The 15,864-nt window shown below is 32.0% G+C and overlaps 1 protein-coding gene across 2 annotated transcripts in view; it reads left to right on the top strand.

The window, feature by feature from the left end:
* LOC125057350 (phospholipid phosphatase 2-like) overlaps positions 1-15,864 on the top strand; it is a 73,908-nt gene that overhangs the window by 40,869 nt on the left and 17,175 nt on the right. For both annotated transcript variants that reach the window (XM_047661003.1, XM_047661004.1), the window contains exon 2: positions 8,469-8,559. In XM_047661003.1, coding sequence (XP_047516959.1) covers positions 8,469-8,559 — 91 coding nt within the window. The remainder of the gene's footprint in view (positions 1-8,468; positions 8,560-15,864) is intronic.

Here is a 15,864-nt window from a genome sequence, read left to right as displayed (position 1 = left end):
TGTCTTTCCCACCATTGTCCTTTGTTGATTCGATGAATTCAGAACTCACCAGTAAACATTCTCAAAAATTGTTTTGAAATATGATCGAGACATGACCATAGTTTTCAAAACATGACACATATCTACCATTTGTATATTATTCGGCCACTCGTGTAGCATCGTGAAAGTTCAAGGTTTTAAAACAGAGTTATTACGTTGCATAGTAAATGTAATATGAGCGAATGGCGCAGGGCGCTACGAAATTGCTATTTGCAAGTTTTATTAGTTCTTAGGATTGGCTTTTTTATAATTCAAATATTAAATTACTTGACTTGTGTGAATGTGCACCTCTTTACTTATATATAAAAATTAATTGATATTCGTTTGTCTCGCTAAAACTCGAGAATTGCTGGAGCGATTTGATTAATTATGATCTTGAAATATTTGGAAGGTCAGGGAAGGTTAAAACGGTGGGAAACATGAATAATAAGTAAAGGAAAAAAACGACGACAGTTTAATTTTGTAATGTATTGAATTGTTCCTAGCTATAAATTTTTTTAATATTTTTTATTTTGTCTTTTTAGAAAAACAAAATCACTTGGTTGTCATATTTCTATAGTTTGGATTGAGATAGCCTTCAGATATTGTGTTTCATAGCTGTAGTATGAGGTACGATATCTTTGGTCTGTTTTAAAAAATAAATTAAGTTTGACAGAAATATATATAGATGATACGAAGTTCACCGGGTGATCTAGTAGTATATAATATTGTCTTTCTTTTCTAAAGTTAAATAGGTTTTATTAAAATAGATCTACAGGTAGTTTATTGATCCAGATCCTTGGAATTAAATCCAAATGACAGGGAGAGGTGTTGCTCTAGTGACTTAAGCGTGCGACTCTTTAGGAAACCGGCATACCTTAGACCCAAAAAGTCTAGCCGTGGCTCAGGCACACAAGGCTCATCACCTACTTGCCTATTAGAAAAAAGGAATCCGGAAGAAATATAATCCACTGCTTTTTTTTTAAAAAGCAGAATTTTACCTTCACGATAAAGTCATCACTTTTCTGTCTACTATTATTTTCTCAATAAAATGCAATAAGAAGTAAAACGCCAACTTCGGGAACACCGAGCTACGGTAATACATTCTATAAAACCTTTTATATTTAAATGACAAAGGAATTTCACTCAACATAGTGAAACTACGATAGAAACAGCTACAGTCATCACATGCAGGGCATGCATTCTTCGTACTTCCAACTATGCAGGTAACTGCACATGACATAGATTTCCTTGCTGTGTTCCAATTTTAAAATAATTCTGATGCTAATACTGTAGTGTATTATGTATGTCTTCATGATATTTATATTGAGATAATATGAGAGAAAAGAAGCAAAAATAGAAGAGGATCGAAAAGGAGTGGTACCAACGAAGTGGCAAAACGAAAGAGAGGCAGGTAGATAAGATGGGAGGACGATATACTCGTAAAAAAGGCAGCGGGTCCAATGTGGATTCGAACCGCTAGAGAACGCCAAGATTGGGAAAAAATTTAATAAAAAAAAAATAAGAGGAGGCCTTTGTCGAAGGACAATCTGTAAATAAATAATCGGCTTAATACTTAAAATCTATCGGCAGGTTAGACTAAATATTATAATAATTTTTATTTAGTACCTATGGTTTTTTTTTAATTTATTTATGAGAAAGTAATTTTAGTTCAACGATGTTAAAATCAAGGTAATACCGCCTTACTCCTCCATACTCCAAGCTCTTGTTGTAGAAGTTCCCGGCTCGCTGAGTAGAAGAGATGTGTCATGGAAATTAAATAAAGTTTAAGAGGCGTATTTTAGATTCAAGCTCCTAATGTCGCATAACCCTAAAATCGTTCTATGACAAAATAAAAACTGGTCAAACGCCATACGAAATGATTATTTCATCACACGACCAGATTTTTTGCTTAACAAGAAAGTTGGATCCAGTCGAGCGTAAAGTAAATCCTCTAGAGAAAACTGTGTAAGAAATTAATATGACAGTTAATAGAAATAGCCTTTCGTTAGGAGCCGAAAGCTGTCACGTTGCTAGATACCGTTTATTTGTTATCTTCCGGTAGAAATGTAGACGAAATTTTAGAGGCAAGAATGTAAAAAACACGAAATAGTGCTGGTTGGGAACTAAGGGACTGTTGTGGTTTAAAAAAAATAAGTGGCAGGTGGAAGAAAAAGAGGTTCCAGCTGTTAATGCTGCCGCTGAACTATTAGATCTGCGTGTTATTAAAATAACAAAAAAATGTAAATAATAGTAATTACTTTCAAATACCTAATTTATTACAACATGCTGCCCCCGCGAACTTCGTTTCGTCATAAATAATTTTTTTTACTTTGCCTACCTTTTTAGTAACTACATACCCACGTATTGGATCATTTTGCTATGCTACCATAGAGACTGTTTGCTTTTCCGTAGTGTTTTGTTCTAAATTAAACTAAATATTTGGATGTTTTATTTTTCCATAAAAAGATCCTCAGAAGTCAAGGAACAAATTTAAAAAAAAATACTCGACTTGGTCTAGCTGTCTTCGCGTTTTGCGCTTATCAATATATTTTATGATTTATTTTTGTTTATATACTCGTAGATAATGGCATATAAGTACGAGTAACAAATCAATCTACTTTATATAACTTATATTTTATTTAGAGTTAAATATTTTTTATAAAGTAAATATTCAGGCCAAGTCAAATAAATGGTAAAGAAATTAACAGTTGTAACTCTTACAATCTTATCGCTAACACATGTTTACAGAGAATAAGATGGGTTCAAACGATCATTAATTATAATTTTGACGTAGTATGATCTAATAATTAACTACTGACAGTTTAACTGATATTAAGTGATATATTTCATTACAATATTTTTTATTTGTATCACAATATTAGTAGCCAAGCCCATTAAAGAAATATCGAACATTATAAGTGTATATCCAAATAAATATTAAGTGTCCAATACATAATCAAATTTAAAATGAGAAGTGTTGTCCTAGTGGCTTCAGCGTGCGACTCTTATCCCTGAGTTCGATCCCCGGATTTGCACCAATGGACTTTCTTTCTATGCATTTAACATTCGTTCGAACAGTGATGGAACACATCGTGAAGAAACCGGCTTGCCTTAGACCCAAAAAGTCGACGGCGTATGTCAGGCACAGGAAGCTGATCTCCTACTTGTCTATTAGATTGACAAGACCTAAAAAAGGGATTAGCGCCACTGATTTATTAATTTATTTTTTATACATATCCAAATGCAAATCTGAACGAGTTCGATTTCCGGCTATATAATAATTGTTGATTGGAAAGCTGATATATGTATTTTACTTGTAAAATACCGTGTAATAATACGAGTATCTCTGGTATGTCGTGGGTTTATTTATGCTCAATTTATAAACAAATAGTTAACACCTACTCACGAATTGGACATTTTAAAATTCCCATGTCAGCACCTAGAAATTTACTTTGTCTCATAAAAGCCCTTAAGATGCCTTTATCGTCGATTCGTATGATAATGTGTCTATTTATGTTGGTTAACGGTTTCAAATACTTGATGTTACCTCTAAATAGGCTTTAAACAATGACCCTAGATATACAATCCATAGACGTCCTGCCCGCACCGTGGCGCGAATAGCAAATTGCTAATTTCCAATATGGCCGGCAAATCTCAATCCTTTTTAGGTTATCTGTCAAACTGTCAGCGGGTGTCTGTATAATAATTGCGCACTTAGGCGCTTTTGTGTCGATGCCTCTTAAAATAGAATGTGCCAAATAGTGGTGATTAGAAATTTAGTACACGCATAAGGGTGGGAATTTAACGATAAGGATGTATAAAGCTAATTTAAATACATTTTCCTAAATTTTAATCTGTGGTAACCCTATGTAATAAATTGATTGTGAAATTATTTCTGCAACTGATTCTTAATCGGAAAATTAATCACTAAAGCGCCCGGGAAATTAATAGCGTTAAATTCTTGCAAAATGTCATTTCCTTTGCAACGAAACATAAATCGTACAGTTACAACAGGTAGATGTCAGTTCACTAGTTAGTCAATAACTATGACGAGTATTTATACTAGCTAGTATTTTAACTTCGAAGTATTTTAAAATTATTTAATTATTACATTTCTAAATTGTCTTTGTTCTTTTAACTAATACCGTTATAAAATATATAGTAGAAAAGTCCTACTTCTGCATATAGATATAAAAAAGTACCTGTACTACCGCTATTCAATTCGACTCGTACCAAACTCTTGTTATCTGCTAAAACAGTAAAAAAATATTATTATAAAAAAAATACTATAAAATTACCTTATATTGTATTTTAAAACTGCTTTTTTCTTGAGGGTCAAAACGGGCCACTGATGATACACCGGCTTTACGCGGTGCAGGTTTTAATCTGTATAAGAAAACTATTCGACAATTCTTAGATCTAACAAATATAATCTACTTTAGCTAACTTTAGCTATTTTTATGATCACCATATACACAACTTAGTATGGCCTTACCTTAACTCTAAGATACTTGCTTAGTATCTGAACAACGTGTTTATAACAAGTACCGAAGTACGCACTTGTGACCAAGTAACAGCCCTAGTAACGACTTATCCATTGACAATGATTGAAGTGGTGCTGGTAGCGCCAGAGCGGATTTCATTCGTCGTTAATATTAATTCATTTGCCTCTATTCGGTTTGTAAACGTTTGATTGAAATTGGCATTTCAATGGCTATTGTTTTTGCCATCAGTAACGAATCGATTTGACCTTATGATTATCTTATATATAATTTGATTTTAGATTAGGTACATAATAATAACTGAAAATGGATAAATAGAAATCTAAAATAAATTTAACAACTTTCGTCCCTGGCATAACCTATACTGGCATAATTTCCTCGCTGTATTGCGACACTTATTGAGCGAGGAAATGCAGCAGCTCTGACTCACCAGTACTATCTACCAGGCGCCAACTTGAATCTTTAATTAGCGCCTGTGCACTTGAACTCCACGGCCTAAGAGTCCCGCCACCTCTGATTAAAATAAAACTCATTAATATAATTCAATTAATTAATATAATTATTTAAAAGGAGAATACACAATAAACACTAAGCTTATTGTATTTTTGTAATGCTTTAATCAAATATATTTTATTTTTACTGCCTGCTTGGATTATATTGTAATTCTTATATTGTACTAGCAGACCGGCCAAGCGTTGCTGTGGCTAAGGTTTTTGTTATATTACATAGTAGTAAACTATTCAAGGGAAACGGTAGGAGAACTTATGTGAAAGGTAGATAATATGTGAAACGTTGGTACTTTTAACACAGCGCCACCTGTCAGAATTGTATCAAATAATAAACAAATATTTTGCAATAAAATAATATTGCGGGTATAAATTGAGATGTAAGCTATCCTATCTTTTAAGTTGGATCAAACTACACACGGTGTGCAAATTTGATTGATATGGGTTCGGTAGTTTAGGAGTCCATCGCGGACAAACAACGTGACACGTAATTTATATATATTAAGATGATAATGTTGATCGGTACATGGCTTATAAAAACTTGTTATTGAAAGACTAGGCCCTTGATATCAAATTTTTTATACTAAAAAAATTCCGAATACGGATTCAGAATTTGCCCACTGATATGCTTAAATTGACGTTTTAAATTATATCAACCTTTAAACAATGTTATCACTTGAACCAATATTTAATAGAATGTTTGACAAGAGCACAGGTGCATTCTTATGTAAATGAGAGGTAAATATTTAATGTCTGTGGGTTGATCGTTCAGTGGGTGCACTCCTGCGCAGAAACTAGTGTCCGTGTTTTGGTTGTAAAAAAATATATTAATTTATCTACACTTTTACACATTACTAAACATAAAATAAATAGTACGGGCGGCCATATTGCTAATAAGCGATCTCTTCCAGGCACACCTACTTACATTGATAAAGGTATAAGTCAATCAATCACTCAATTGAAAAGCACTAGGTCGAAATTAAATTTCAATAGTTAAGCTTTCTCAAAGGCTTTTAAGTATGTTACTGTGTGGGTACTTAGAGTAATTTAAGAGTAAGAATTTCTAAATGTAATGTAATGCTTAATGCTTACATTAGTTCTTTAGGTTTACGTCGTAACTTTTTTGTCACTAATATATAATGAATAATAATAATATAACTATAAAAAAAACACTTGGCTTAGGCCCAAGTGCAATAGTGTACCAGAATTTATTCATTCGAAGCCCTCACACAGAAAGCTAGACCAAGTTTGTTGTATATAGAGCGCGCTATGTTGAGTAGGCCAAGGAATAATAAAGGTATAAAGGAACAAGACAGTTTATCTATCAGATCTATTATGTAATGGCTGCACAATTGCAGAGTAACTGCGTTGGGGACGTAATAAAATACAATGCGTTTATGGTCATGCAATATTTCTGATTTAACTCCGTGAGGATAAAGAATTACGTATTTCAGGTTAAATAATAGATATATATTAAAGACATATTTGAATACAAGACTTGCGACAGAAACATTGTTTTAACCGGAGTTGTTTTAATATATATTAAATGAAACACTTTGTTTGAAGCTGGGGTTTATTTGTTTAATACATGAGCTTATAACTAACATAAAATTAGTGGGGTTGCGACGCTGGATAAACAAAAAACTAACTTGACTTATTGAAGAGTTCGTAAATCTAAGTGACACTTATGTGGACATTATCGGAAACGAAAATGTTAAATAACAATCCATGAGTGTGGTAAAAACTAAAGGGCTCATTTTGGCTTCAAGTGTGCGATGGTTGCTTACATTTTGTTTATACCTATGTAACTTAACTAATGCTAGGTTACATAACTCCGGTATCATTTATTTAATAACACACGAATATGTATGTTTGTAATAATAATGAAAAATGGATAAAAAGTAAACTTTTAAAAATGTTGGTCCCTGTGGCAGTGTACCTACCTTTGATGCTATCCTTGCTGTATTTTGATGCTTATTCTTTAATTCACACGTACTTTTATTCGGAAAATTTAAAAAAAAATCGTATGAACAATTGACATACCATGCTATTAGCACTAGTCTTTAATTTTAGTGTCACATTGAACTAACATACATAAAAGCGTAATCTTCTAACTCTTATTACTAGTTGTAAAACGATAATAAAACAAAATGGAAAATATGCATTTTTAAAGTGTAAAAACCTTTTAATTGAGTACGTAATTTTAAAAATTTTGTTTTATTATTTATACATTACATTTTGTTATAGGAATTACATTGAAAATACACTTTATTGGGCGTATAATTTATTACGTTGATGTGTTAAATATTCTGAAGATGGTAAACCTTCTGTACGAATTAAACTTAGAAGATATCAAAGCTTATTGCAAATAAGTCCTGTTCTATACAGAGTAAAGAAGATACCTTCTATTTAAGCATAAACCTCGAAGAAAATCGTATCTTAATATTCGTTTTAATTCGGGTGTCGTTTGTTGTGCAATGTGTGCGTTAAATGCGTCGTAACTAACGTTAGAAACGCTTTATTGCGCTTCAAATAGACTGCAAAGCGTATTTTCACTGCAAACAAATAAGTAATGAGATTAGGAAAGAAAAATATATATTGGGTTTTATTTTGAGCAGTGTTGGCCTAGTGGCTTCAGCGTGTGACTATCATCCCTGAAAGCGTAGGTTCGATCCTCGGCGATACCAATTTCAGGTTGATCACCTTCAATCTTCATGATTATGGAACAGATACAGAAATCTGAGGCCAGACCTAAAAGTTTGTAGCGCCATACTCGTATATAATAAAAAAGAAGTCGGTACCAGAAATTGGTACCTACTTCTTTTTTGCAATTACAAATGTTTTATTTATGTTATAAAACAGCTTTTATTTGTGAAAAAAATGTATAACAATGATTCTACAAATACACTTGTATATATATACTAGTGGACCCGACAGACGTTGTCCTGCATGATATTTCAAGCGATTAGTAAAGCAAAGTATGAAAGTACCGACTGCAGCGCCATCTGGCGGGCTGATTTGTGAATCTAAACCATTCCCAGATCCCCTTGAACACACACAAAAAATTTCATCAAAATCGGTCCAGTCGTTTGAGAGAAGTTCAGTGACATACACACTCACAGAAGAATTATATATATAAAGATATACGGTCTTATTCTTAAAATTTAAACTTGAGTGTGTGACTTCTGATTCGAATTATGGATCTGTCCTTCTGTGTGTGTGTAGTACGTGTATAATGAAAGTAGACGTGTGTGTTTTAAGAATAAAATCTAAAGACATGACTGGCTGGAATTTGAAAGATTCTAAACAAAAAGCGGCTTTGAATTCGTATTTCAGGCAGACCTCAGTAAAGCATTGTTTATGCTATAGGTATTATACGAGTACATAGTGTTGCCCCAACTATGAAATTGATGATGTTAAATCTACTGTTTCATTTCAGACGGTCACACAACCAGCACCCCCAGTTGAAATGCAGGCACGACGGAATCTTCTTTGGAATCTGCTCATAGATCTTCCTATCTTGTTACTAGGTGAGTTGAATAATTACTATATATCTATCGTTACCATTATACGAAGGCGTATTTAACGCGTAACTCTTTAAAACAATAAGTCTCAAATTTGCAATCTATGCCCAGTTATTATTCATAAAAACATAAAATAATATGATAAAAAACTATTCAAAATTTCAAAATGTATTTATTTATATATTAATGTTTACCACATCATACATAGTACTAAATCTACGGTATATGTTACAAACTCTTTTTTATAAAATATATGACAATTTAGGTAAACATAAATATTACAAAAAATATATCAGCGAAACAGCGAATTAGGTTCGAGATAGGAACTTAACAATGCTTTCTGGTAGCTGGCTACCGGATTTATCCAGCTCCGGATAACTAATAAGTACCTTTTAATCCGTACAGCGGATTTTTTTAAAGGTACACTGCCACAGGGACCAATTATTATTATTACTATGTCGATTTAGAAAATTTTAAATATTGTATATTTGTGTGTTGGAATTAAATAATTACAAACCTAGACTATTAACGAGAACATTTTACGTCCAATAGATATATAGGGAGATTGCATTATCAAAAATCTAACATTCTTTAAGTAAAATGTGTTATGCAATAAGTTACAATTAAGTATTGGTTTTATAACATAGAAGGTAATATCCTGAATGTCATGGCTATTCGTTTATTATTAAGACCGTAAGATTCTTAGTGTTTCTAAGAGCGTGCTATTTACACAATGAGTGCTGCAACCGATAGTATAACATTGTTCAATTAAAATTACGTAAATGTTAGTAACTTTATAGGCGTATTCTTATATTGCTTATTACTAACTTCATAGTAAAGATTATTACCTCTTAGCTTTCTCATCCAAAGAGTCTTGCTAATAAACAACCTAGGTTCGGCATCTCATGAAATATAGTCCTAGCAAAATAAAAGTACATACATTGTTTAATAAAGTCTCTTCCGTGTTAGGGGAATGGTATAACTTAATAAAGAAAAAAAGGTAACCTATTTATACCCTTTAAAAAATAACTGTAAACAAATCATAAATAAGACAACGAATTAGGCCGCTTAATGTGTTCTTATGTATGATTAAAGATAGGTTAGTACAAAAATATACAAATAAGACGCCGATTGTAAACTACTAAATGCAATCGCTGTTATTTTTTATCTAAATGACATGAATATTATCACCTAAAATGTGACGCTCTCAGTGTAAATGTATAAGAGATAAAGATGTCTTCGCTGAACATTCTTATGTTAAAACTTCGGAGAACTTGATAAACCGCGACGAACATCTGCCAGGCTGATTCTGTCGCGCAGTTTAATTAGTTTTAATAATATCCAATAAGCAAACTTTTATATGAACGCGGAGGTTTCCATTATAATATACTAAATACTTTTCACATAATACGCAACGAACAGTTTCGCATATGAAATGTAATTGAGTAGCGATTCCTAATCCCAAAATAAACAAATATATACATTTACTTATTAAAGGTTTAAGATTTAGGGTTAGTTAGCAGTGTTGGTTTGGGGGCAAATGATAATGAAACAGTAATCTGAGGCCCAAACTTAAAAAAGTTGTAGCTCCACTGATTTTTTTGTATTCAAGTTTCACAATTAAGTTTCTCATAATATTAAATAATATTTCTCTCGTCCAATAAAACATATTATCGTTACCAGAATCAAACCTCTTATGTTATCGCAAGTTATTTTTCAAGTCATCAATTCGACGCGGTGTCATTTGACGCGTGGGATGACACTTGACACTCATTGTTGACATCGACACATGAAGCCATTTTGGATACACTGTTTACTTTAAATACTTATTAGCTTATGCTTTCTACTTGTCTGTTTAAAATAAGGAGACAACATATTCCACAAGACCTCGTTCCTACAGCAAAACCTATAATAATGTCAATGTACACAGGTTTAACAACTTAGTACATCTACTTTAATACAGACGTAATGATAATCAACCTTGATTGAATCGATCGAAATGATTCAACTTATAAATAAGGGAACGTACATATACGCTAGCGAATGGCGCTGCAACCCTTAATGATCGCTACAGCTCAACCCACATACATGCATGCATTTTACTGATTATTTTTCTGTGAAGGTTATAATCTGCCGTCTGTATCTCAATATGTTTTACGTCACCAACTGATGTTGGGCACATTAAAAAAGTATTTTTTGAACCACCATTTCTCATCTGCGACGCTAACTGAGAACGTCACGATTAACTAGGCTATTTCTTATAGGTATTTTTAAAACTTAAAGTAATATATACTATATTAAACTCTTGACAGATAACATTTATAAAATAATAATGTGAAATGCTGTAACGTTTACTCGGTAATAATGAAGCAATATCATTTTACTACGTTGCTTCATCTTCGTTTACTAGTACAATAGTAAGATATTAAATTATATATAATGAAATCGTAATTTGCACGTCAACCCACAGCTTATATTGCATTGGGTTTGTGGTTAGACAGTTACATTCTATAACTGTATTACAAAACTTCATCATATTTAAAAAAAAATTGTAGGATTCACTTGTATTTTGCTAATATTTTTCTACAACGAATGTATAAAAATTAATACGTATGATAAAGCACTATGGGAAAAAGACCTCAGCTTGGCCGTATGGCAAATGATTACAAACTTAAAATTAATTAAAACACACACACACACTTATACAACCCCACACTATGCACACACCTTGACGAGCAAATTATTAGTACATTGTCTTTGTTAGTACATAATGTACGTCGTTTAAATGGTGTAAACCGTTTTATCTATATTATTGATTCAAAAAAATATTTACTATTTTTACAATTACTACTTACGCTGTAATCAATGACTCAATAAGTAACTTCTATTATTTTGTATTAAGTCCAAATGGTCTTTAACTCAGGCAGTTATTTTCACGTACTTGTAACTCCAATATTAAAGTTAAACGTATTACGTAAATCCATTGAGTGGAACGGTCAGATTATTTTAACAATTTGCTTCTGTATCCAACGGTGTAGATTACAACTATTTAACGAGCTATTTAGAATTCATCTATATCAGTTACACTCTGTGTGTGGTCACAGAAATTCGACACTTTCCATAGAACGATATTACCGTGACGATAGTCTTTTGTTTATAAAAAACGTATATTTTATAATGTACCTCTAACCTTGCATACTTGTGGCTTCTTCACACCTTATAATAAATGGTAGCTAAGAATATAAAATCATAATAGTATCCGTAACTTTCGTACTAACTGATGTAAAAATGATCTAAAATTATAGTAATACATGTGCACTTTTCTTTTTTATGTGTCCTTTTTTAATATTGATCACTGTTTACATAAGTTTTAATTGCTTTGTTTTGTTGCAATAGTTTTGTCTACATAACTATATGTCTTATTTATTTTTGCACTTCTTGCTATCAAATTTTTTTCTCACAGTGGTTTCCTGGAAGATATTGATCGCTCCTTTTCATTTAATTATATCAATTGTATTATGAAGTGTAATAAATAAAATAATATTTCTAAGCGTTACTTAATAATTATTCACTGTAACGTATATAATGTGTAAATTGATTTCAAATTTTCATATTTACTTAACGATATGTGTATGATTATTACATAAATATACTGAAAATAGTTTGTCCGTTAAAATATTATTAGAATTTAAATAACCAAATGATAGACCATAGATGTGACCCCGACATATCTTTATTGACATTCGACTGGGTGGCCATACGATACTTGACATTATTGACATAACGTTGACACCTTCTCAAAGTTGTCACGGCGTACAGTCACGAACAAACTTGACACACAGTCATATCACATTTCACATTATATTGGCACCCTTTTAGTGGTCAAACGTACATATCTCAAACCCAACTATGAATCAGGGGTTTTTCTCTCTATCAGAGCATTAACACATCTTCATCTTGTCATAACATCAAACGGATTCGGGCAAAAAGAGAGATTATGTCTATGAAGAAAAAGGAAAGACGCAGAAATGTGCGTCATAAGCCATTGAGGGTTACGAACGACAACAATGTTAGGCACAAATCAATTTTCTGATACAGTCAACGTCAAAATGCGTTATCAGCTGCGTTGACGCACCTAATTCGTGACGATTTCCTTTAAAGTTCAGTGTCAGCCTTATCGCGTACTGAGACAAATCTATCGTTTTCCTGAAGCGATTGTGTAACTTGTTCCTTAATAAATAATATATTTTTTATTAGCGGTATACTTTATCGGTAGAGGGTTGATTACAATTAAAAACTTTTCTTGGGCCTTTGCATTATGTACTTCTGACTTCAGCGCATCTACCAAGTCTTGCTTTAAGAGCCGGGAACTACAGCATCAATAGAATAATATTATTTGTACTGTTTTATTCGCTCTATTTACTTTCTACTCAATTTCGCTCTACTAGACCCAAAAGTCGACGTCGTGTATTGAGGCACAGGAGGCGGATCACCTACTTGCCTATTACACATTGATCATGAAATAGATACAAAAATCTAAGACCTAAAAAGGTTGTAGTGCCACAGATTTTTTTTTACTTTTTACTTACACTTTGTATAATTGATTAAAGGAAATCGTGAGCAAAAGCTACCTTATCTCTAAAGTCAGTACAAACTTGAAGTGCAATACCATAAAGTTGTATTATACAAAGTTTTTTATGAGTAATACCAGCGTCTTTTATTGCCACTTAAACTGACTTTCAATTCCACTACTGCCTGTAAGTACAACGTATGTATTTTGGACTAAATAGAGCCTATGTCTTATTTATAATAGAATCCCAATTAATTTTTTAAACATTTATATAATTAACGTGTAGCAAACATTTTAATTCTGTAACCGAATCGCCTTTAACTTTAAAATTTAAATAAATGAATCTTTCTATTTTTCTTTGCGGAGTGTCCCTGAAAGGTCGTTCTCCTAACCTAACTTTTGTAAAAAATATTATTCTATTAATGATTATATGAGCGAAAAATTATAATATTAATTAACTAACGTAATAAAATATTTTAATAATGTCATAAATAATAAATGAATTGACTATAATGGTATGATTTAAAATGTGATATATTCTCTATAGTCTATTCTATTCCTTTTAGGACAAATTTGCACGCCTTTATAGGTATGTGGCAGAATATGCGAAGTTTAGATTGTACCACCATAATACTTTTGTACCATATTCTCGCAAATAAATTTCAATATATACGTATATATATCTTTATATATATAATTCTTCTGTGAGTGTGTATGTCACTGAACTTCTCTCAAACGACTGGACCGATTTTGATGAAATTTTTTGTGTGTGTTCAAGGGGATCTGGGAATGGTTTAGATTCACAAATCAGCCCGCCAGATGGCGCTGCAGTCGGTACTTTCATATTTTGCTTTACTAATTGCTTGAAATATCAAGCAGGACAACGTCTGTCGGGTCCACTAGTATATATAATATATATATAATTAAATGTTATGATCAAACACCTGTGCAGTCAAAAAATTAATTATTCGGAAAATAAAATAAATTGTCTCTAAAACGGCAAATAGTTTCAAAACTATAACGAAACTTAAAGTATCATTACGTTATCATTGAGATACCTCATTTATTTTACATTAAGTCCACTTATCTAAGGAATAGTAATAGATTAGTCTCCGATATGCTTATCTTCTCTCAGAAGGCAATTCAAGAGGTAAAAAGAGCATTCTATTAGTAAAGTCATTTAAATTAGTTTGAGATTTTAAACTCACTGTGAATAATTATAAGTGTGTGATACGTTTTAAGGTTTAAATCTATTGAAATGGATTATGATTGCTCTAATATTTGCAGCAATGGTCCAGCCATCAAACTTGTAAGCTTGTGGGTCAGTATTGCACTACTTACAAATTTGTAATTAAAGTAAATCATACAAATACTAATTTGATATAGAACTAATATATCCCATATTGTTAAATCTAAATAAATAACTTTCTCACAGAATAGTGGACTATTTTTTCTGTGATCGGGTATACTACTTAGAACAGAAATACATTATTTGCAGGGACGTCGATCCCAGTACCACTTGGTACTTTGGTACTGTACACTTCCACTCCACAGATAATATACAATATTTCTTCTGTGATATAGTACCCATCTCTTTTGTTCTTATTCTTGTCAAAACAAAGGTACAACATTTTTTAATTTAAGCAGTATAAACGTGATTCGATTACGATCTTTTTTATTCGTTTATTGTTTGCAGGTTGCGAATTAGCAATTACGTATTTCGCACGTGCACTAAATCACTTCCTCCACTAAACAAAAGCCCAGATAATCACTTCCGGCTGTCAACAAATTGGCGGGAAATTAACGGTGCTATATGGAATACTTTATAATTTTGAAATTATCCTTTCTGCTGTTGGTACCTAGTTGTTATAAAAGTGGTCAACACTTATGGCTGAATAAAGTTATTTAACTACTGTAATATTGGGGTACTAAAAACTGAGGGATCCGTATCTTCATAGTTAGTAAGTAGTTATCTATTTATTGTATATATAATTACATATATATAATTCTACTGTACGTGTGTATGTCACTGAACTCTTCTTAAACGGCTGGACCGATTTGAATCCGATTTTTTTTTTAAATTGGGTGGCGCCTTGGATGGTTTAGATTCACAAATCAGCCCGGCAGACGCTGCATTCGGTACTTTCATACTTTGTTTAATATCCTAATCGCTTGAAATTTCATGCAGGACAACGTCTGTCGAGTCCGCCAGTAAATTTATAGAAATGTTATTATATAATATGATTTTTGTAACATATATTTTATAAGGCACACTTATAATAAACTAAATGGCGCGGTTTAGAGTTGAAACTTTGCGAAGAATTTGACAAACAGTTTGTTTAAAAATAAATAATCTTATTTGGTTAAATCTAAAATATAAAGTTTTAAATAGCAGTAGCTTATTTTACTTCCCTAATAACAAAAAAGTCGTAATCCTTTGAACACATGTGCAATAACTATATTTCTCATTCGCTAATTACATTTATCAAATTACATAACGAGGAGGTATTCTAATTAGGACTTTAAACTGATACGAATTAAGACCAAAGTAGGTTAACTAATAAACTCACGTTTAAAATGGGGTCACACTGCAACACGTTAATTTAATAAAAACTTGTCTGCATTCCAAAATAACTTATTCGACTCATCTAAAAGTGAAATTTTGATTATGTCGTGCGATATAACCCCGATTAATTAATATATTGACGCTATTAATTGAATAGACAGTAGAAAACATTGTA

Source organism: Pieris napi, chromosome 16 (assembly GCF_905475465.1).
Source record: "Pieris napi chromosome 16, ilPieNapi1.2, whole genome shotgun sequence".
NCBI lineage: Eukaryota > Metazoa > Arthropoda > Insecta > Lepidoptera > Pieridae > Pieris > Pieris napi.
Note: the sequence above shows the minus strand (reverse complement) of the source record. Positions and strands in the feature narration are given on the sequence as shown.